Raw genomic sequence first — 22,771 nt, forward strand, 5'->3', positions numbered from 1 at the left:
CCGTCCCAAGGCAACAGTCCTAAATTAATCTGTGGGAACCATTTTTGTTAAAGGCAACAGATGCATTAAATGCCTAAAGCGTACAAAGCCGGGTGGATGATACAAAGAGGTCTGATATGGTCTCTGCCCTCACAAGAAGGCAATAGTTACTGAGCATATAAAAATATGTAAAAGCAGGGCTTCCCTGGTGGCGCAGTGGTTGAGAGTCCGCCTGCCGATGCAGGGGACACAGGTTCGTGCCCCGGTCCTGGAAGATCCCACATGCCGCGGAGCGGCTGGGCCCATGAGCCATGGCCGCTGGGCCGCTGGGCCGCTGGGCCTGCACGTCCGGAACCTGTGCTCCGCAACGAGAGAGGCCACAGCAGTGAGAGGCCCGCGTACCGCAAAAAAAAAAAAAAAAGTCAAATAGTTCTTTTAAACTTATAACAAAATCAACACGCCCCTGTCTCCCATTCCTGCTCTCTAAAAAGAATCATTTTCTATTCTTTTAACTGTGTGATTTGCTGTTTACAGTCATAATTCTCAATAAATTTCTTCTATTGCTATTTTTTTGGTAGCTGTTATACAGTTTTAAACATTACCCACTAACTTCTAACAATGGAAGATGAGGGTTTTTAGCTCTTTTATACTATCAGCACACATGCACATTCAAACACAACCCCCCCCTCTCCCCACCGTTCCAATATAATTGAACCCTAATTTGGGGTTAAATCAATATTCAGTGTTTTAATTATTTTATGACCATATGATTTACCAAAGTGCCCTAAGTACCGTATTATGATTAGATTTCCAATTTTTATTTTAACAGCTAGTTTGTTCCAGATTTAATAGTGCCTTGCTTATTTTGATTTGCCTAGTTTTTCTGTACCTATCGCTCATTAATCTCCAACTCCACCAGAAGTGTAAATCTCTTCTCAGTACATTCAAATACCTCAAGTAAGTTATCAATTTCATTTTTTTGCTTGGAGATGTCCCACTTAGAACCCACCTTCCTTATCATTCTATTCCAACGTGTACTGACTGCTCCTCAGGCCAACTAAAAAGTGTCAGCCTAGGATCACCTAAAGTCTTGGGAATTTCTTTTGCCTTTCTCTTGTGTTGGAATTACTGTTTTTTTGATCCCACATCTTCCTTTTTTTTTTTTTTTTTGCACAGCACAGCATGCAGTATCTTAGTTCCCCAACCAAGGATCCAGGGATCGAATCTATGCCCCCTGCAGTGGAAGCACAGAGTCCTAATCACTGGACACTAGGGAATTCCCCTTCCTCTTTTTAAATTTCCGTCTTTGTTAGGAGAATACACACTCCAATAACTTCCTAAGAAAGGGTACATGGGAGATAATTTTAGAATTTGCAAATCTAAAAATGCCTTTATTCTACCTCATGACTGTTTCATGGTTTGGCTGGATACAGAACTATGGATTGAAAATCATTTTCCCACAGAATCTTGTAGCTTTCGACATTGCTTTTGAAAGTCTCATTCCATTCTGATTCTAGATCCTTTGTATGCTATCTGATTTTGTTTCCTTTTAGGGCCTTCCCTTTATTCTAAATGTTATACACCAGCACAGTGGCATGAGATGAGTCTTTCGTTCACTTATTGTGCAAGGCACTCAGACATGGATTTATAAAACTCATGTCCTTTAGTCCTGGGAAGTTTTCTTGTATTATTTCTTTTTCTTTTTTTTGCGGTACGCAGACCTCTCACCGCTGTGGCCTCTCCCATTGCGGAGCACAGGCTCCGGACACGCAGGCCCAGCGGCCATGGCTCATGGGCCCAGCCGCTCCGCGGCACGTGGGATCCTCCCGGACCGGGGCACGAACCCACGCCCCCTGCATCGGCAGGTGGACTCCCAACCACTGCGCCACCAGGGAAGCCCTATTTCTTTAATAATTTACTCTTTGCATTTTCTCTTGTCTTTTTCTCTAGAACTCTGCTATTTGTTGTATGTCAGACCTTGTGGAATAATCCTCTAAATTTCTTATCTTTTCTATAGTTCATCTCTTTGTCTTCTTGCCCTTTTTTCTGGGAAATTTTCTTGATTTTCTTTTACAAACCTGCTATTGAATATTTAATGTTTGTTATCATATTTTTAATTTCCAAGAGCTCTTTCTAAAACTTGCTTGTGGATGCATTATTAACTTTTCTTTCTCTGATGATATAAATAACTTTTATGTTTATTTCTTAGCTTTCTTCTCCTTGAATTGTCTGTTCTTCATTGCTGCGTGAGGGCTTTCTCTACCTGCAGTGAGCAGGGGCTAATCTTCGTTGTGGTACACAGGCTTCTCATTGCGGTGTCTTCCCTTGTTGAGGAGCATGGGCTTAGTTGCTCTGAACCATGTGGGATCTTCCCGGACCAGGGCTCAAAACCGTGTCCCCTGCATTGTCAGGCAGACTCTTAACCACTGTGCCACCGAGGAAGTCCCCTGGAGTTTCTTTTTATATTTGTTTGTTAGGTCTCTTTCTTTTAAGTTGGAGGATTTCCTCAAATGTCCAGTGCTCCTTGGCTGGCTGTTAACACTTAACAGTAAGAAATTAAAAACATTGATAAGAAGCTCTTTGTCAGTGTACAAGTATGTCAAATGGTGAGTGTCACTTTATTTTTTTTATCAGTTATCTGTCTTATACATATTAGTGTATATATGTCAATCCCAATCTCCAATTCATCCCACCCCCCCTTCCCCCCTTGGTGTCCATACATTTGTTCTCTACATCTGTGTCTCTATTTCTGCCTTGCAAATCAGTTCATCTGTACCATTTTTCTAGATTCCACATATATGTGCTTGTATACGATATTTGTTTTTCTCTTTCTGACTTACTTCAGTCTGTATGACAGTATCTAGGTCCACATCTCTACAAATGACCCAATTTCGTCCCTTTTTTATGGCTGACTAATATTCCATTACTCAGATATGTACCACATCTTCTTTTTTTTTTATTTTTTTTTAATTTATTTTATAGAAGTAGAGTTAATTTACAATGTTGTGTTAATTTCTGCTGTACAGCAAAGTGATTCAGGTATATATATATATTTATGCTCACATGTATTCATATCTATCTATATATATATACATTCTTTTTCATATTCTTTTCCATTATGTTTTTTTTAACATCTTTATTGGGGTATAATTGCTTTACAATGTTGTGTTAGTTTCTGCTTTATAACAAAGCGAATCAGTTATACATACACATATGCTCCCATATCTCTTCCCCCTTGCGCCTCCCTCCCTCCCACCCTCCCCATCCCACCCCTCCAGGCGGTCACAAAGCACTGAGCCGATATCCCTGTGCCATGCTGCTTCCCACTAGCTATCTACCTTACGTTTGTTAGTGTGTATATGTCCATGACTCTCTCTCGCCCTGTCACAGCTCACCCTTCCCCCTCCCCATATCCTCAAGTCCTTCTCCAGTAGGTCTGTGTCTTTATTCCTGTCTTACTCCTAGGTTCTTCATGACATTTTTTTTTCTTAAATTCCATATATATGTGTTAGCATATGGTATTTGTCTTTTTCTTTCTGACTTACTTCACTCTGTATGACAGATTCTAGGTCTATGCACCTCATTACAAATAGCTCACTTTCGTTTCTTTTTATGGCTGAGTAATATTCCATTGTATATATGTGCCACTTCTTCTTTATCCATTCATCTATTAATGGGCATCTAGGTTGCTTCCATGACCTGGTTATTGTAAATAGTGTTGCAATGAACATTGGGGTGCATGTGTCTTTTTGAACTATGGTTTTCTCTGGGTATATGCCCAGTAGTGGGATTGCTGGGTCATATGGTAATTCTATTTTTAATTTTTTAAGGAACCTCCTTACTGTTCTCCATGGTGGCTATATCAATGTACATTCCCACCAACAGTGCAAGAGGTTTCCCTTTTCTCCACACCCTCTCCAGCATTTGTTGTTTGTAGATTTTCTGATGATGGCCATTCTGACTGATATGAGATGATACCTCATTGTAGTTTTGATTTGCATTTCTCTAATAATTAGTGATGTTGAGCAGCTTTTCATGTGCCTCTTGGCCATCTGTATGTCTTCTTTGGAGAAATGTCTATTTAGGTCTTCTGCCCATTTTTTGATTGGGTTGTTTGTTTTTTTAATATTGAGCTGCATGAGCTCTTTATATATTTTGGAGATTAATCCTTTGTCCGTTGCTTCCTTGCAAATATTTTCTCCCATTCTGAGGGTTGTCTTTTCATCTTGTTTATGACTTCCTTTGCTGTGCAAAAGCTTTTAAGTTTCATTAGGTCCTGTTTGTTTATTTTTGTTTTTATTTCCATTACTCTAGGAGGTGAGTCAAAAAAGATCTTGTGATTTTTGTCAAAGAGTGTTCTTCCTATGTTTTCCTCTAAGAGTTTTATAGTGTCCAGTCTTACATTTAGGTCTTTAATCCATTTTGAGTTTATGTTTGTGTATGGTGTTAGGGAGTGTTCTAATTTCATTCTTTTACATGTAGCTGCCTAGTTTCCCCAGCACCACTTATTGAAGAGACAGTCTTCTCCATTGTATATCCTTGCCTCCTTTGTCATAGATTAGTTGACCATAGGTGCATGGATTTATCTCTGTGATTTCTATCCTGTACCATTGATCTATATTTCTGTTTTTGTGCCAGTACCGTATTGTCTTTATTACTGTAGCTTTGTCGTATAGTCTGAAGTCAGCGAGTCTGATTCTTCCAGTTCCGTTTTTTTCCCTCAAGATTGTTTTGGCGGTGAGTGTCACTTTAAAAATGATCCATCCATTTCATTGGTAACCCTTCCTAACCGTCTGTATTTTTAAGACTTTTCTCTTGGGCTGGTCCATTTCTCAGAGAGGCATGCTTTTATCTCACTTAGGAGGTTATAAGTCCAGCTGCCTGCATTTTAGCGGACTGAGTGGAAGAGGGAACTGGGTCTCACCATTGGGATGAAGAATTTCACTTCACCCCCACTCAGCTTGCCTGGTGTCTGAAATCCAGAGTTCCATTAGTTCAGCATCTCCCGAACATAAACCTCTAATCATCTGCCAGGACCAAGAAGATGCTGCACTCTCACTGCACTCCTAAGTGCAGGAGGAAATCAAGCAATCCTGTTTTCAGCTCTACCTACACCACCAGTTTCACAGACTCCTGGTGCCTCCAATACCCAAGACTGCTGGTGTCTACAGCATGAATCAGTTTGCTTCTTTACTTTCCATTGCCAGCTTAGCTTCCAACTTTCTTGGTCTGGTATTTCCATTAATACTCTTCAATGTGTTTCCTACTTCTAAAATGGTGTCATTATTGTCTCCTCACCCATCTTTGGGAGTTTATGCATTAAAAAAAAATCAACCTTTACTGCCTTCAGGAAGAAACAAAGATAAATATGTATATTTAATCTGCCATGTTAAACCACTACTCCCTCTGAGAAACACTGCCTTCTCTTTTCTGAGACACCACTATTTGGTCTCCTACCTCTTTGGTGTTCTTGTCCAATTTTCCTAACTTCCTAACAGAGAGGGCCTCTCCCTCTCTGTTCAGTCTTTAAAATGGAGGGCCCTGGGGCTTGCTCCTGGGCATCTACTCTTCTTTACATTCCTTCTTTAGATGACCTCATCTGCATCAGAGTTTAAATACTATCTCAGCAAAGGAGGCTTTAGCTCCCACCCTGGCCTCAGCCTAGTAGACCTCTCCCCTTGTATATCTCTAGGCATTTCCAAATGTCCTGCTATTCCCTAAAAGCTATTCATCTGTTAGTGTTCTGTTTCATTTACTCAAATCAAAACCTGAGTCATCCTTGACCCCTTTTCTCTCACTCCAAGCATGTAAATCATTAAGACCCAGCAAGTCTACCTCCAAAATATATCCAGAGTCTATCCCATTCTGTCTACCACTACTAGTACCATCAAAGCCATCATCTTTTGCCTGGCCTGCTACAGTAGCCTCTTAATGGCTCCCCTGCTTCTCTTCTCCTCCTGCTTCCCCCTCTGTCTCCTCCCCACCTATGTGTATTCTCTCCACAGTGACTACAGTAATCTTTCAGAAAGATAGATTATGCCACACCTTGACTTAAAACCCTCCAAAGCCTTCCACTGCACTTATCATAGCTTGGTTTACAAGGCCTTGTGTAATTTTACCCTTTCCAATTTCTTTAATCTCATCTCTACGCCCCTCCTCCCCCCATACTCTAGCCACACCAGCTTTTCTGAACATGACAAGCTCATTCCTATTACAAAAATTAATAAACAGAAAGCTCAATTAAAATAGAATGGGAGGTCAGAAAGGGGAGCTTTCATGTCCTGTGACTTTGGCAGAGCCCAACAAGAAAAAGAGAGACTTCCTCTTCTTACCTAGCAAGAGCTCAGCCAATAAAAAGCCACTATATTTCAAATTCTCAATTCCTCCAAAGGACTCTGTTTACTATAGTCCTCCCAACTGCTTTTCCCCTCTCTATAAGAGTCCTCTCCTTGTGGCATGGGACTTGCATGGCTTGCCAAGGGTACAGATCCCAAATTGCAATTCTTTGTTGATCCTGAATGAACCCATTTTTGCTGGAGAAATAACTGGAAGTCTATTTATTTTAGGTCAACACTATCATTGGCTTGTCACAGACTATTTCCTTTATCTGGAATGTTTTCCTTCTTGTCATTTAAACCTCAGCTTAAATGTCAACTTCTCAGACCATCCCTGACCACCAAGTCTAAGTCAGCTGCCAAATCACTCTATTTGCATCACTTTCTTTTTATTCTCTGCCTAGCACTTAGTACTATCTGATATTTTTCCTACTTTACTTACTTATTTAGTCTCTGTCCTATTGGAATATATGCTTAATGAGAGCAGGGATCTCATCTGTTTTGTTCAGAGCTGTATTCCTAGCACCTAGTACATCATCTGGTATGCAGTTGGCACTACTAACTGGGCCATGGTTGAGAACACTGAGTAGTTCACCAAGAAGAAAAGTCAAGTTTCTAAGTGTTATAAAGAAAGGAGATGATCCACGAAACTTGTGTTAATTATGCATCAAAAGTTAACATTCTGAATAGAAATCATAGGGGGAAAGTCATAGGTGGACTTCCCTGGTGGTCCAGTGGCTAAGACTCCATGCTCCCAATGCAGGGGGCACAGGTTCAATCCCTGGTCAGGAAACTAAATCCCACACGCCACAACTAAGACCTGGCACAGCCAAATAAATAAATATTTTTAAAAAAGAAGAAGAAATGAGTTATAGGTATGTACATAGTTGGCAAGATTTCTCAAGCTTAGCACTACCAGACTACTGACATTCGGGGCTGGATAATTATGTGTGTGTGTGTGTGTGTGTGTTTAGAGGGTGTAGGGGCTGTCTTGTGCACTGTAGGATGTTTAGAAACATCTCTGGTTTCTACCCACTAGATGCCAGTAGCACCTTCCCAGTCGTGACAACCAGAAATGCCAAATGCCTCTCCACCCTTGGGACAAAATGTTCCCCAGTTGAGAACTACTATGTTAAAAGAAGTTCCACTGAGCAATGGTCAGGAAGTGGTCTTCACTTAGGTCTGCTAAAGGCCTGGCATCTTAGGGTCATTCAAAGTGTATGGCTTTTTATCAGCTTCAGCTAGTTCGAGAGAGCCTATGGCATTGGGACAACAGTGTCAACAGTTCCTAAGCAAGTGCTGCTGTGAGGGGAGGTGAAATCTAGGGGGAAATTTGATGAGAAGCACAGTCTTAAAGTGTCTCCCCACGGACACTTTATTCGTTGTCAGAAACAAACAACTAAATGTTCACTGGAGAAAGCAGGTAGCAGCTTGGCCAAGTGATCAAAATTAATCTCACTTATGGGGAACAGGTGAACACAATGTGTCTGCAGAGTTGATCCCCTAAGAAAATATGATGTCACCTACGTGGCATAACAGCCAAGAGTACATAACCTTGATGTAAATCACAAGGAACAATTAGACAAACGCAAAAATAAGAAAGTTCTATTTTCTAAAAAGTGGCATGGAGTACTGTATTCTTCAAAACCATCAGTGTTATAAAAGACAAAGAAAAGCTGCAGGATCTGTTCCAGACTAAAGGAGGCTACATGCAACATTGACCCTAGCTGGATCCTGTACTGGAGAAAAGAAAATGCTAAGAAGGACATTATTAGGTCAACTGACAAAACTGGAATACAAACTAGGTTGAATACAATGTTGTGATAAAGTAAATTTATGAAGTTGATAACTGTAGTGTGATTATGTTAAAAGAACATCCCTTTTACTTAGGAAATACACACTGAAGAATTGAGGGATAAGGGGCCATGATAACATAACTTACCCTCAAATTTTTCAGGAAGAAAATGTTTATATACAGTTATACACGGATAGATCTATATATGAGAAAGAGATTAAGTAAATGATAAAGCAAATGGGGTAAAAGGTTAAGGATATTTGAATCTGGGTAAAGGGTATACGTGTGTTCCTTGTAATATTTTTGTTTGCAACTTTTCTAAGTTTGAAATTGTTTTCAAATTAAAAGTAAAACAAAAAGATTGGCTTTGGGAAAAAATTTGATTGAAGTAATCTGGCACGTTAAGAGGCTGGCAATATTCTTAAGAGACAATTACCGTTGTGGAAACGTCATGGATCTAAAGAAATCTAAGTTTAGTCCCCTGTTACTAATTTGTGATCCTGAGAAAGTCACCCAAAGCCTCTCTGAGCTTCAGTTTCTCCAACCCAGAGTGCTGCCAGAATGATCAAATGAAAGAATGTATATACAAAAGCTTTTCCTGCTACATGCCACTGCAGAAGAAGAAAGTGTGTTTAACAATAAGTAGGACTAAAGCCATAACTTCCTCTCACGTCAAACCAGCGGCTCCACTCTCTTTTCCAAGGCACCGCTGCTAACCAAGGCGGCGCACAGCTTCGCCTCTCCAGGTGGGCGGTGATCACCCCTCTCCAGGTGACAACAGTAGCTGCTTGAGGGCGCAGGCGCCGAGCCAGACCACGTGATGGTATGGCCCCACCCCCGCCCGAACTTTTTCGCGGGATCGCCCTGGAAACGCATTCTAGGAGGAACCGGCCGCCGCCAATGGGAAGCGAGCGAGTGCCACGAACAAGCCAATAGGGAGGGAGCGGTGCGGGGTTTAAACCTCAAGCAGGGCCAGATTCCTCCCGGCGTGCTGCGGAGGAACGGCTGCTGGCCTGCGGTGGGTTCAAGGTCCCCGGCTGGTCTGGGGCTCCCGTGCTCTGCTTCTCCCCACTGAGCTGCTGCCTGGTGTAGAGGAAGCCATGGCGCTCCGGATCACCAGGGTGAGCTGCTAGGGACGGTGAACAAACGCGGCTCTCCTGGCTCGCTGCGTCTCCTCTCCCTATCTCGCCTGCTGGAGTTCCCCTGGCAGTAGTGGACCGGGACAGATTTGGGGGGAGGATGGCGGTCGGTGGGCCCCTAAAATGGTGGGAGAGTTTGGGGCGCGGACAGACGGAGAGAGGAAGGTGAGAAAGAAGTGGATGGGGCTTGGATAAAGTGGGGGGGGAGGGGACAGATGGAGGGTAGACGCGAAACCTTTTGTAAATGGTGACGGAGGACCCCTGAGCGAGCTCCCACCAACTGCATAACCCTCTCCCCACAGGAAAGCTTCCTGCAATTAAGGCTTTTTCGATTTCCTTTCAAATGTTAATTCATGGTATTTTAGGTCAGGCGGGCACTGAGCAGGCAATCCCTCAATGGGTGAAAGAACAGGTTCGGGGAGGAATCTGGCTTGTTAACAGCTTTAGCGTAGACCCTGGAACGCAGGTTTCCCCTGGGAACCCATTTACAGTCGGCATTCCTCCTGAGAGCCTCTGTTTTGCCCCCGCTTTAACCGTTGATTTACTCTAACTTGGCCGAGCCAGCTCTCAAAGTGGTCTTGCTTCTTACAGAACACGAAAATTAATGCTGAAAATAAGGCGAAGGTCAGTATGGCAGGCGCAAAGCGAGTGCCTGTGGCCGCTGTTGCAGCCTCTAAGCCCGGGTTGAGGCCAAGAACAGCCCTTGGAGACATCGGTAACAAAGTCAGTGAACAGCCACAGGCCAAATTGCCCCTGAAAAAGGTAACTCTTCCTGATTCAACTACTCTGTAAGAGTCTGCCTTCCAACTGTAACCTGTGATGGAGAAACATTCCATTCTCTCCTTTTCATCCACAGGAAGCAAAAACTTTAGCTGCTGGAAAAGTTATTGCTAAAAAACTACCAAAACCTCTGGAAAAGGCTCCTGTACCTGTGCCGGAGCCCCAGCCGGAGCTGGATCTGGAGCCAGAGCCAGAGCCGGAAACCGAGCCTGTTAAAGAAGAGAAACTTGCCCCTGAGCCTATTTTGGTAAACTTAACTGTAATATTTTAGAGCCTGTTGATTGTTTCTTTTCCCTTCATTTTATTAATGCATGACATAGCATTTGACTAAATAGGAAAAATAGTGACATGTATAGAGTGCTTAGCAGGAGGTAGGCTTTGCTAAGCACTTTACATGCATTAGCTCACATAATCTTACACTCTTAGTGCGCTGGTATTATTACCTCTACTTTTAGATAACGGCATAGAGAAGTATTAAGTATCTTTTCTAGGGTCATATCTCATCAGTGGCACATAATTGGATTCAAACCCAGGCTATCTGGCTTCAGAAACTATGCTTTTAATTGCTTTGTTATACTACCCCTCCTTTGTTTACCGTACTGAGTAGTAGCTGCCTGGACTAAAGATTTTAATGTCTTTGGGTACAAGCCATCTCTGGCCAGAATTTATTGACTGAAACAGATTGTTCTCTTGAGTCCTTTTTTTTTTTTTTTTTTTTTTTTTTTGCGGTACGCGGGCCTCTCACTGTTGTGGCCTCTCCCTCCCGTTGCGGAGCACAGGCTCCGGACGCGCATGCTCAGCGTCCATGGCTCACGGGCCCAGCCGCTCCGCGGCATGTGGGATCTTCCCGGACCGGGGCACGAACCCGTGTCCCCTGCATCGCATCGGCAGGCGGACTCTCAACCACTGCGCCACCAGGGAAGCCCTTTTTTTTTTACTCCATAATGTGGTCACCAAATAATTAATAATAAATCTGTAACATTGGAATTTATATAAGGATGTAAAGCAGAAAATGGAGCTATTCAGAGAAGGTAAGAAGATGAGTTAACAGCCTCAAAAACCAAGAACATTTTATTAAATATCAGGTATGTAAATGTATCTACTCCTGTGAAGAAAATATACACCATCTAGAAGAGGCTGCTTTCCTGACACTTCAATGAACTGCATTTTTTTTTCTTCAATATTTATTTATTTGGTTGTGCCAGGTCTTAGTTGTGGCTTGCTGGCTCCTTAGTTGCGGTACTTGGGCTCCTTAGTTGTGGCATGCGAACTCTTAGTTGCAGCATGCATGTGGGATCTAGTTCCCTGACCAGCAATGAACTGCATTCTTAAGTTCTAATTTTTAAAACTTCATTAAAGCTGGTTGGGAAAATGATCGGTTAAAGTTATTCAGCCTAGCTTGTCTATATCTGAGGGAAAGGGATGTGAGGCTATGGCTTTAGTATTGTCCTTCTGGACATATCACAGAAACCTGTAGCATGCGCAGTCTTTAACTGGCCATACCAAAAGACCTGAGCTTTCCGTCAAAGTCCCATACTGATTCTTGCCTTCACTTTCCCACCCTCTTTTTGTTTGTTTTGTTTTGTTTTTGCGGTGCGCAGGCTCAGCGGCCATGGCTCACGGGCCCAGCCGCTCCACGGCACGTGGGATTCTCCCAGACCAGGGCACGAACCCATGTCCCCTGCATCGGCAGGCGGACTCTCAACCACTGCGCCACCAGGGCAGCCCTCCCACGCCCTTTCTTTTAACTGATAACCTTCTCATCCTTCAAAACAGCTCAATCATCAACACCTAAAGCTTTCCCTAACTTTCCCAACCCTACCCTAACTTCCCGCACCTCTAGGATTTCTTCCGAGAATCAATCTCTTTACTTCATTTACTTATTTCTTCTAAATTCAAAGCCCCTTGAGGACACCATAAAGCTAGTGCCTAGCATAGAGCTTAAGAAAGTGCTCAATAGGGCTTACCTGGTGGCACAGTGGTTCAGAGTCCGCCTGCCGATGCAGGGGACACGGGTTCGTGCCCCGGTCCGGGAAGATCCCACATGCCGCGGAGCGGCTGGGCCCGTGAGCCATGGCCACTGAGGCTGTGCGTCCGGAACCTGTGCTCTGGAACCTGTGCTCCACAACGGGAGAGGCCACAACAGTGAGAGGCCCGCGTACTGCAAAAAAAAAAAAAAGGAAGTGCTCAATAAATGTTTGGACAACGGGGGGGTAACTGGAGCTTGAAGAAAATGGTTCATGATAACAAAGTCAGTTAATCCTTAGTAGTTTGGGGGCTTCCCTGGTGGCGCAGTGGTTAAGAATCAGCCTGCCAATGCAGGGGACCCGGGTTCGAGCCCTGGTCTGGGAAGATCCCACATGCCACAGAGCAACTAGGCCCGTGTGCCACAACTACTGAGCCTGAGCTCTAGAACCCGCGAGCCACAACTATTGAACCTGCGTGCCACACTACTGAAGCCCGTGTGCCTAGAGCCCATGCTCTGCAACAAGAGAAGCCACCGCAATGAGAAGCCTGCGCAACTCAATGAAGAGGAGACCCCACTCCCGCACCTAGAGAAAGCCTGCTTGCAGCAACAAAGACCCAACACAGCCAAAAATAAATAAATAAAATCCTTAGTAGTTGGGACAGGACTTGTGTTCTCCTGTGCAGTGGGAAGCAGGCCATGTTACTAAAGACTAACCTGTCATTCACTTGGATTAACTTTACATGACATTGCTAAGCAAATGCGTTACTTATCAGTTTCCTTTGGAGGAAAGTCTAGATGTGAACTTGCTTCCTCTCTGTTTTACCTGTTAGCATTCTGACTCTAAACTGATTCAGTCTAAGTTGGCATTTCATCTTTCATATTACTCACTTCCTGAAGACAAATTGAATAAATTTGTAAAGGTAAATGAATTGTATTTCTGTTCAGCAGATAGTCTCTTGAATTGGTACCAATAATCTGACCTTCATTCCCAGATTGTATGCTCCTCTTTGCTATTATTTCAAAAAGTCCATTCTGTTTCAAGGTTGATACTCCCTCTCCAAGCCCCATGGAAACATCTGGCTGTGCCCCTGCGGAAGAGTATCTGTGCCAGGCTTTCTCTGATGTAATTCTTGCAGTGAATGATGTGGATGCAGAAGACGGAGCGGATCCAAACCTTTGTAGTGAATATGTAAAAGATATCTATGCTTATCTGAGACAACTTGAGGTCAGTAATATGAAACCTTTGTTTTTTCTAAACTGCATCTAGCTTTATTAAAGAGATTTTCCATTAACAGTTCACAACAATTTAAGCAAGATATGAGCAGCATTTCTTAACAGTAGGTTCCACTTTGAAATTCTTCGTGGAAAAATAAAAAGTCCCAAAGTAAGCCAATGTAATTTTTTTTTTTTTGGTGGGGGCGGGGGTTGCATGCATGGCTTGTGGCATCTTAGTTCCCTGACCAGGGATTGAACCCCGGGCCTGGCAGTGAAAGTCCTAACCACTGGACGGCCAGGAAATTCCCAACGAAGTCTCTATTTGCCATTTTGAACAGGGAAAATTCAAAGTGAGAGTTGGTACTACCGTGGCTCTTCCTAAAGGGAAGTCCACAGATTGAAAGGTATTTTATATCTATCACAGTTAGGAGTGAGTGAGTCCCAAATTCTGGGTTTAAGGAGCGTAACAGGCAGGAGGTACATGGTAATGGAGAAGATGCTGAAAAACTATAGCCAAAAAAAGGCATTTTGGGTCAGTGTTGCTTATGAGCATGTGATATCAGGGAAATTGTTCTTTGTGTACAAGAGGAGTATACTCAAAAGCTAAAGGTTTTGGTTTTCTTCCATTTCATCCTATTTCTGAAACTTTCTGTTAGTGTCCTTTGCCCTTTTCCCCCCCAAACAAGGAAGCATTCTGTATGTTAACAACATAAGCTATACAGTTACCAAATTTACCCAGTTGCTTGTTTATAACACGTTGTGTTCTAGTGGCATCATTAACATCCTCAGGCTCTTGCGTGGTTCTTTTGGGCATCTCCATTTTCTACAGGATTGTCCTGGTTCCTTGCCAGGACCAGCCTTCTGCTGTGGATTTCTTTTCTCCCTTGTCTTTAAAGTTTGTGTTCTAACTTTGGAGGAATGGGTTTAGCAGTTGTGTGTGCTGGATTTTGATGGTTGACTTTTGTTACCTGTGGTGTTTGAGGGGTTTAAACCCTGGAGTAGGAGTGGTAGCATATTGGTTCCAGCTAATCTGGAAGGTGCTGCTATATTTTCTACTTCATAAAGCTCAGGCTGTGGGTTTTAGAGTCTTAAGTGAAAAGATCTGAGGTGATAGGTAGTATGGTATCCTTATTTGGGAAGAAGCGGGGAAAGGGTGTGGGCCAGTAGTAGTGATGGTGAATTGGACATAGTAAGATTTGCCAATATGAAAACCTGTCACACTGTCCTGTTTAATGTTTGCTTTCTTTGTTTCTCAGTGGTAGAGCTGTTTGCAGTGACCAAATGAATAACTGAGTTAAGAACATTTTAGAGATTCTAAATGTTCCAGAGCTATTTTGAGGTGACTATTTCTGGTCAGAAATGTCATGTGGAGTCTTGCTTCTTAGGATAATCAGCATTTCTTTTGCAGGAAGAGCAAGCAGTCAGACCAAAATACCTACTGGGCCGTGAAGTCACTGGAAACATGAGAGCCATCCTAATTGACTGGCTAGTGCAGGTTCAAATGAAATTCAGGTTACTCCAGGAGACCATGTACATGACTGTTTCCATTATTGATCGGTTCATGCAGGTGAGCATAATTCAACAACTGAGGGTTCTCCCTTCCAGGGTCCTAGCTGAGTCATAAGAAACAGACTTTTTCAGCTAAAATCTGTCTTGAGGCATGGGGTGTCATTAATTGAGATTCCGTTGTGAGAGTGTGTCTTTCCCACCACTCCTTCACAATTCTGTGCCTCCTTTTTCAAATATGTATTACTTATTGATCCAGTTGAAATTCCCATTGCAGGATAATTGTGTGCCCAAGAAGATGCTGCAGCTGGTTGGTGTCACTGCCATGTTTATTGCAAGCAAATACGAGGAAATGTACCCTCCAGAAATTGGTGACTTTGCCTTTGTGACTGACAACACCTACACTAAGTACCAAATCAGACAGATGGAAATGAAGATTCTAAGAGCTTTAAATTTTAGTCTGGGTCGCCCTCTACCCCTGCATTTCCTTCGGAGAGCATCTAAGATTGGAGAGGTACAGATTTCTTGAAACCTTTGGTATGGTACATTAGGGAATACTGCTGGCCAATGAGATCTAATTCAAGTGCCTTGTATTTATACCTAACTACATGAGGAAGGGATAAAGATGGTATTTATTTCCAATCAGGCTGTATGTTAATATTATTATTAAAGCCTTTCACGGGCAATTGCATTTGAGAGTTTGTAGGCAAACATCCGTAGTTAGTTATGGGCATGCCAGTTACTGCCAATGCAGAATTCTCTTGACGGAACCTGTGGGTTTTATTCCAGGTTGATGTTGAGCTACATACTTTGGCCAAATATCTGATGGAACTAACTATGTTGGACTACGATATGGTGCACTTTCCTCCTTCTCAGATTGCAGCAGGAGCCTTTTGCTTAGCACTGAAAATTCTTGATAATGGTGAATGGGTAAGCTCTGTCCCACAAACTGAGGTTACCCTGAGCTTTTAAATTATAATATTTACAGCATACAGAACTGTTGTCATTAAAGGACAGTTCAAATGGTTCTTAAATATGGCATCTACTGAGGGAATGATTTAAAATATCTTGTTTGTGATATCTCCATAGAATGCTTCCGTTTCATTGCCTAATCTCATCTATCTAATACCCCTTTGAGAAAGGCAGAGCAGCTGCTACTCCTTACAGATGGAGAAGCTCAAGCAGGTCAAATGACGTACTAGAAGTTCGTTCGTATTCGTTGATTCAACAAGTATTTCTCCTATATGCCGTGTGATACTCTAGGCCCTAGAAATAGAATTATGAATGAGAAAGTCAGCTCCAAAGAACTTGGAGTCTAGCTTTGGGGTGGGCAAGTCAGCAATTACAAAAGTGTAATTAGGTTGGAGCACAGGATCCTAGAGAAGCCATGAAAGAAGGGTATTTGGGGAAGAAGGGGTCTTAAGCTTGTCTTAAATTTTGATTATAATCCGTCATACAGTATCTACTTCCCTACCCTAGTTTTGAATAACATCTAGAAATTTTATGAAAATCATTGGTGATGAGCATTTTCAACATTAACTTTTGTTGTCTTAGACACCAACTCTACAGCATTACCTGTCATACACTGAAGAATCCCTTCTTCTTGTTATGCAACACCTGGCTAAGAATATAATCATAGTGAATCGTGGGCTTACAAAGCATATGGTGAGTCAGTGGTACTGTATGGTGTTGGGAAAAGTGGAAAATCATTTAAGATTTTTTTTTTTAGTAAATTTATTTATTTATTTATGGCTGCGTTGGGTCTTCGTTGCTGCGCTCAGGCTTTCTCTTGTTGCGCTGAGTGGGGGATACTCTTCGTTGCGGTGCGCAGGCTTCTTATTGCGGTGGCTTCTTTCGTCACAGAACACAGGCTTTAGGTGCACGGGCTTTAGTAGTTGTGGCACTCATGCTCAGTAGTTGTGGCTCTCGGGGTCGAGAGCTCAGGCTCAGTAGTTACAGCGCACGGGCTTAGTTGCTCCGCGGCATGTGGGATCTTCTCCGACCAGGGCTCGAACCCTTGTCCCCTGCATTGGCAGGCGGACCCCTAACCACTGTGTCACCAGGGAAGTCCAGTCATTAAGATTTTATGCCTGTAAATTCATAGCTTGCTTTTAAGGAGTTGATTTTTAAGTGTATATGTGTATCGTTGGTTCTTATGATGTTTTCCTCTTTTCCTTCATTAATTACTATGCTTTTCTCTTCCAGACTATCAAGAACAAGTATGCTACGTCTAAGCATGCTAAGATCAGCATTCTAGCACAGCTGAATTCTGCACTAGTTCAAGATTTAGCCAAGGCTGTGGCAAAGGTGTAATTTGTGAACTTTGGAATACTATAAAATCTGCAAATAAAATTGGCACCATGTGCCATCTGTACATATTATATGTTACATTTATTTACTTTTAATAAAGTTGTAGTCCTTTTTACTTAAACCTTAACTCATCTGAATGTGGCTGCTTCCCACAGGTTGTTTTAAAGGTTCAGTGGGGGAATAGTAAAAAAGCTGCTTTCAATTACCTGGGGACCCAATTAATATACACAATTGATTCTTCTTGGTTCTTGTTTTATGTACCTGGCTTTACTTCAAATAAATTACTAAGCTCTTGAGGGCATTTACAATCCTTACTTACTTTATGTCATACTGTATGTAAGCCCAGTCATCTTAAGAGAATTGGCTGCCTAGTTCTATGTAAGGAAAAGTACCACCTCATTCCCAATTCCCCCGATTTCTATTTCCTCTGGTGGTTGCTGCTATAATTCTAAGTAATCTACTTGTACCACTTTCTTACATTATCAACTTAAACTAGTATCAGCTTTTTCACTTGGAAAAATAAGAATTTTAATTTATATTCAAAACCTAGTTTGCCTTTTCTTTATTGGTTAAGAAAATAAAACAATCCTCAAAACAAATAAGTATCTAAAAACGTTTATTTACCCACCCCCTCTTACTCTCCTACGTCTCAATCCCATCCACCTGAAGGATATCAGGAGTTTGGGATGTAGCCAGTCATGCCTTCTATGAATATAGACCTGCATGTAAATTATTATAGTGGGGGTATTAAAAAAATGAGATCATTCTATATACTTAGCAATTCTTTCAACATGGACAAGCCTTACCTGTATTTGGGCATTAGAGTCCATAGTATGGATATACTATAATGTAATTAACTATTCCCCTGTTCAGATTGCTTTTTGTCTTTGCTCCTACAGACAATGCTGTTTAAATGTCATTATATCCCATGCCTTTCTTTATGTACCCTGGGTTCTCCAAAGAGTGTGTTCTAAGTTCTGGCAGGTACAGCCAGCTGATTTTCTCAGTGTCATCAGCAATAAATGTACAAAAGTTCTGGTTTTCTCTGCATCCTTGCCAGAACTGAAGGTAATCATTCTCTTTAATTTCTGTGAGTTTGGCAAAAAATATCCTATTTTGTTTGCTGTTTTAATTTATACTTCTTATGAGTAGTTGAATCAATTTTTGTTGTCCGCTTATTTATCAATTTGTAAGGCTTTCTCAGTTTGTCGTTTGCCCTAAATCTGTTTATGCTATATCTTTTGCCATGCAGACACTTTAAATTTTTATATTGTCAAAACTATTTTTTCTGTAGTTGCTTTTGGATTTTTGATGTTAAGGTCAACATCATCCCCAAACCATTACCATCTCTTAAATTTCTAAATTTTTCCTGCTTAGGTCTACAAACCGTCAGTAAACCTTTTTTTTTTTTTTTTTTTTTTTTTTTGCGGTACACGGGCCTCACTGTTGTGGCTTCTCCCGTTGCGGAGCACAGGCTCCAGACGCACAGGCTCAGCGGCCATGGCTCACGCACCTAGCCGCTCCGCAGCATGTGGGATCTTCGCGGACCGGGGCACGAACCCGTGTCCCCTGCATCGGTAGGCGGACTCCCAACCACTGCGCCACCAGGGAAGCCCAGTAAACTTTTGGTATGTTGTATGAGATAGGATTCTTAACTTCCAGATGGATACCATTTGTGCCAGCCAGTACTATATGTTTAAAATCTTCCTTGTACAATTGAAACATCAGTTTTTATTGTTCCCTGATCTACTTGTTTCTTCCTGTGATTAATATAGTTTTACATTAAGTTTATCTGGTATGATGAGGCTACCACTGTTTCCCAGATATGTGGGGGCAATTTCAAACACATGAACCTTAAAATTATGTCCAGTTATTGAAAAGCTCCTTTGAGATTTTGACTGTATATTATATACGTATATATAGAATGTTATGTACTAGCTCTGGATAGACTGATATTGTCTTCCCATCCAGAAGCATTTTTCTCCATCAAAGACTTGTTGCATGCCTTTCATTGCAATGTTAGAATTTAATTATGTAATTGGCTGTACTTTTCTTGTCAAGTTTATTTTTGGGTTTATGCTTTTTTTTGTCACTATTGTGAATAGGCCCTATTTCCCACTTATTTATTTATTTTTTTTCGTTTTGCGGTACGCGGGCCTCTCACCGCTGTGGCCTCTCTCATTGCGAAGCACAGGCTCCGGACGCGCAGGCCCAGTGGCCATGGCCCACGGGTCCAGCTGCTCTGCGGCATGCGGGATCCTGCCGGACCGGGGCACAAACCCACGTCCCCCGCATCGGCAGGCGGACCCCCAACCACTGCGCCACCAGGGAAGCCCCCACTTCTATTTTTTATTGCTAGTTGTAATTTTGTTACCCAGTTGACATCGATGTTCTTGATTTTAGTGCTTTTCTAGGCCTTAAATCCCCAAATTTTATTTTTTCAACGGTATGATATATATATATATATATATTTAATGCAGAGGGACTGCCTTTTAATTTATTTATTTTTGCTGTGTTGGGTCTTCATTTCTGTGCGACGGCTTTCTCTAGTTGTGGCAAGCGGGGGCCACTCACTATCGCAGCCTCTCTTGTTGCGGAGCACAGGCTCCACATCTGCAGGCTCAGTAGTTGTGGCTCATGGGCCTAGTTGCTCCGTGGCATGTGGGATCTTCCCAGACCAGGGCTCGAACCCGTGTCCCCTGCATTAGGCAGATTCTCAACCACTGCACCACCAGGGAAGCCCCAACTATATGATTTTTAAGTTATTGTTTTAGAGTCTCCAAAACAACATTGATAATCGGTAGATCCCCGTCTTATTCCTGGATTAGACATCTCTTCAATATTTTTACCATCTAATATTTATCTGTTAATCTTTTTTAAAAAAAACAGAAAAACTCCAATGATATCATAAGCTGAAAGAATAAATAAAATTCCCCAGCCTTGACTATTAAAAACTCACAGCAGGAAGAGAAATTTAAAATCTATTCATTTTATTGAAAGCTAGCTAAATTAATCTGTAAAGTCACCTGGCCTGTTGCTGCTTATGATGGTAGCTTTCCATGGTTTTTTGGTGTTTTTTAGGAATTCACTACCACCACCACCTTAGAAAATCATCCATTCTGGATTTTCTAAATTATAGCTGTAGAGGTATATGATATTCAATCTCTTTTGTATTATAACTTCTCGTTTCTGATGTTGAATACTTGTGTTTTCTAATCAGGCTTGGCTAGGGGGTCTTTTACTGGTGTTTTGAAACAATGATACAAAGGTATCATTTCTACTATCTTTATTTTGTAGTTTTAGCTTTTATGTTAATTCTCACCATCTGCTTTTCTTTTGGTTATTTTCTAGTTTAGGTTAAATATTTAATAGAATTTTAGTAATAAAAGCCTTTGTATATACATTTTCCTCTGTGATAGCTGGTTTCTAAAGTTCTCTTTCATCAATATCTGGTTATTTTGTGATCCTTTTTGATCTGGAGATTATTTTACTGCTTATTTTCTAAGTAGTTTATTTATTTTTGCTGCATTGGGTCTTCGTTGCTGAGCGCGGGCTTTCTCTAGTTGTGGCCAGCGGGGGCTTCTCATTGCGGTGGCTTCTCGTTGCAGAGCACGGGCTCTAGGTGCACGGGCTTCAGTAGTTGCGGCACGTGGGCTCAATAGTTGTGGCACACGGGCTCAGTTTCTCCACGGCATGTGGGATCTTCCCGGACTAGGGATTGAACCCGTGTCCCCAGCATTGGCAGGCAGATTCTTAACCACTGCGCCACCAGGGAAGTCCCAGTTTATTTTTTTTGTCAGACATCTATATGTTGGTAATTTTTTATTTCATTGGAAATAAGGTCTGTAAAAAGCCTTTCAAAACTTTTCTATGTGGATAAGTACTTCATTGACTTATGTAAATATTCCATGGATTTTATTTCCTAATGGGAAACAAAGTTTTAGTGATTTATGTAGGCAAATATTAAGGCTACAGAGAAAAAAAAACTGTATGGCGGTCATATACACACGTGTGTGCAATTGTGTACATAAATTCCTATTTTTAAGAGCCATTTCAAAGTAAATCTCAGGTGTCAATATAACGTCCCCTTAAATACTTCCATCATGCATCTATGTCCTAAGAATTAAGACCCTTAATTTTGATTTCGACCATTTTTAAAATCTTTATTGAATTTGTTACAATACTGCTTCTGTTTTACGTTTTGGTTTTTTTGGCCATGAGGCATGTCGTATCTTAGCTCCCTGACCAGGGATCGAACCTGCACCCACTTCATTGGAAGGCGAAGTCTTAACCACTGGACCACCAGGGAAGTCCCCACAATCTTTTTATCACACTAAGAAAGTTAACAACTCCATATGTAATATACAGTACATAATCAAATTTCCACAATCATTCCAAAAATGTCTTACATTTTTCGAATCCAGAGCTCCAAGTTTCATTTCTTTTTCCATACAGAACAATTGCCCTGCTTTATTTATTTATTTATTTATTTATTTATTTATTTATTTTTGGCTGCATTGGGTCTTTGTTGCTGAGCGTGGGCTTCTCCTTGCAGTGGCTTCTCTTGTTGCAGAGCATGGGCTGTAGGCATGCAGGCTTCGGTAGTTGTGGCACATGGACTCAGTTGTGGTTCACAGGCTCTAGAGCACAGGCTCAGTTGTTGTGGCGCACGGGTTTAGTTGCTCCGCGGCATGTGGGATCTTCCAGACCAGGGCTCAAACCCGTGTCCCCTGCACTGGCAGGCAGGAAGATTCTTAACCACTGTGCCACCAGGGAAGTCCCAATTGCCCTGCTTTTTAACATGAATTGTCTAGGCCATTTTTCTTGTAGAATGTCCTTCATTCCAGATTTGTTGTCTGATTGTTTCTTCATAGTTAAGTTCAGGTTATGCATTTTGGCAAGAATATCGGTGATTTGCACAACTTATGCATCACTGGAGTCACGTATCATATTGTTAAACACTACTGGTGATACCACATTTGATCATCTGGGTAAGGTGGTAACCACCAGATGAGTTTTGATGTAAAGGTGCTGTTCTCTTTTTAGTTTTAACGTTGATTAACGATACTTGCTTTGAGTAGTCTTATCTCACTGGGAGTGGGATGATGGTAATTATCTAATTTATCATCCATTCTGTATTATTGGACATTGATTCCGATGCATGCTCAGATTGGAGAACCACTGCATAGTCTTCATCCCAAATTTGGCCTGTGGACACCTGATAGGCAACTGCTTAAAAGGATGAGATTGATGTGAGATATTGGAAAACATCCCGATAAAAGCAGTTAAGTGCAAAAAGAATAGGGTCACTTTTTTTGTAAAGAAAAAAGGAAGCAAAATGTTCTTCCAGGAATTTGGCAGTAGGAGTGGTGAACCGGACATTTTACATCCGACCGTGCCTTTGAATCTTTTACCAGGAGCTGAATTACTTTGATAATAGGAAGAAAGGGGAGAATTGTGTGAACAAGTATAACCCAGGGGCAACTCGCTATAGAAGGGAATGCTCGGCTCTGTTGTTCAGAGGCCCGAGCTGCTTGTGCTTGTGCAGCAAAGACTGTCCCTCTTACACAGCTGACCATAGTGAAAAACTACAAACCAGTCAGGCATTTATGTCCTGCGTTGCCCGGTCACTGCTCAGCCAAGAAAGCTCAACTGTAATCTGCCGGATCATCAAACTGACACTTGGGGGCACCCAACTCTGTTACGAGTGCGAATCTTACTGACAGCTGAATTTCAAACTGGA

The 22,771-nt window shown here is 41.9% G+C and overlaps 1 protein-coding gene across 3 annotated transcripts; it reads left to right on the forward strand.

Annotated features, from left to right (window-relative positions):
* Nucleotides 1-9,209: 9,209 nt before the first annotated feature.
* On the forward strand, nt 9,210-17,031 carry CCNB1 (cyclin B1). Of its 3 annotated transcripts, XM_030844749.2 has the most exons (9): nt 9,210-9,230; nt 9,840-10,010; nt 10,105-10,275; nt 13,040-13,222; nt 14,621-14,779; nt 14,996-15,232; nt 15,508-15,648; nt 16,273-16,383; nt 16,924-17,031. In XM_030844749.2, exons 1-9 carry the CDS (start codon nt 9,210-9,212, stop codon nt 17,029-17,031), a joined length of 1,302 nt encoding a protein of 433 aa, XP_030700609.1. The 3 variants fall into 3 exon arrangements, with proteins under 3 accessions (XP_030700609.1, XP_060151412.1, XP_030700617.1); XM_060295429.1 differs by lacking the exon at nt 16,273-16,383; XM_030844757.2 differs by lacking the exon at nt 14,621-14,779.
* Nucleotides 17,032-22,771: the final 5,740 nt, after the last annotated feature.

Source organism: Globicephala melas, chromosome 3 (genome assembly GCF_963455315.2).
Source record: "Globicephala melas chromosome 3, mGloMel1.2, whole genome shotgun sequence".
NCBI classification, from domain to species: Eukaryota; Metazoa; Chordata; class Mammalia; order Artiodactyla; family Delphinidae; genus Globicephala; species Globicephala melas.

What these genes read in the sequence shown, in the direction of transcription:
- CCNB1 (XM_030844749.2), top strand. Translation starts at nt 9,210, where the DNA reads ATGGCGCTCCGGATCACCAGG. An exon ending in CTTATCTGAGACAACTTGAG is followed by an intron (nt 13,223 to 14,620) that starts GTCAGTAATATG and finishes TTTCTTTTGCAG; the next exon opens with GAAGAGCAAGCAGTCAGACC. An exon ending in TTATTGATCGGTTCATGCAG is followed by an intron (nt 14,780 to 14,995) that starts GTGAGCATAATT and finishes TTCCCATTGCAG; the next exon opens with GATAATTGTGTGCCCAAGAA.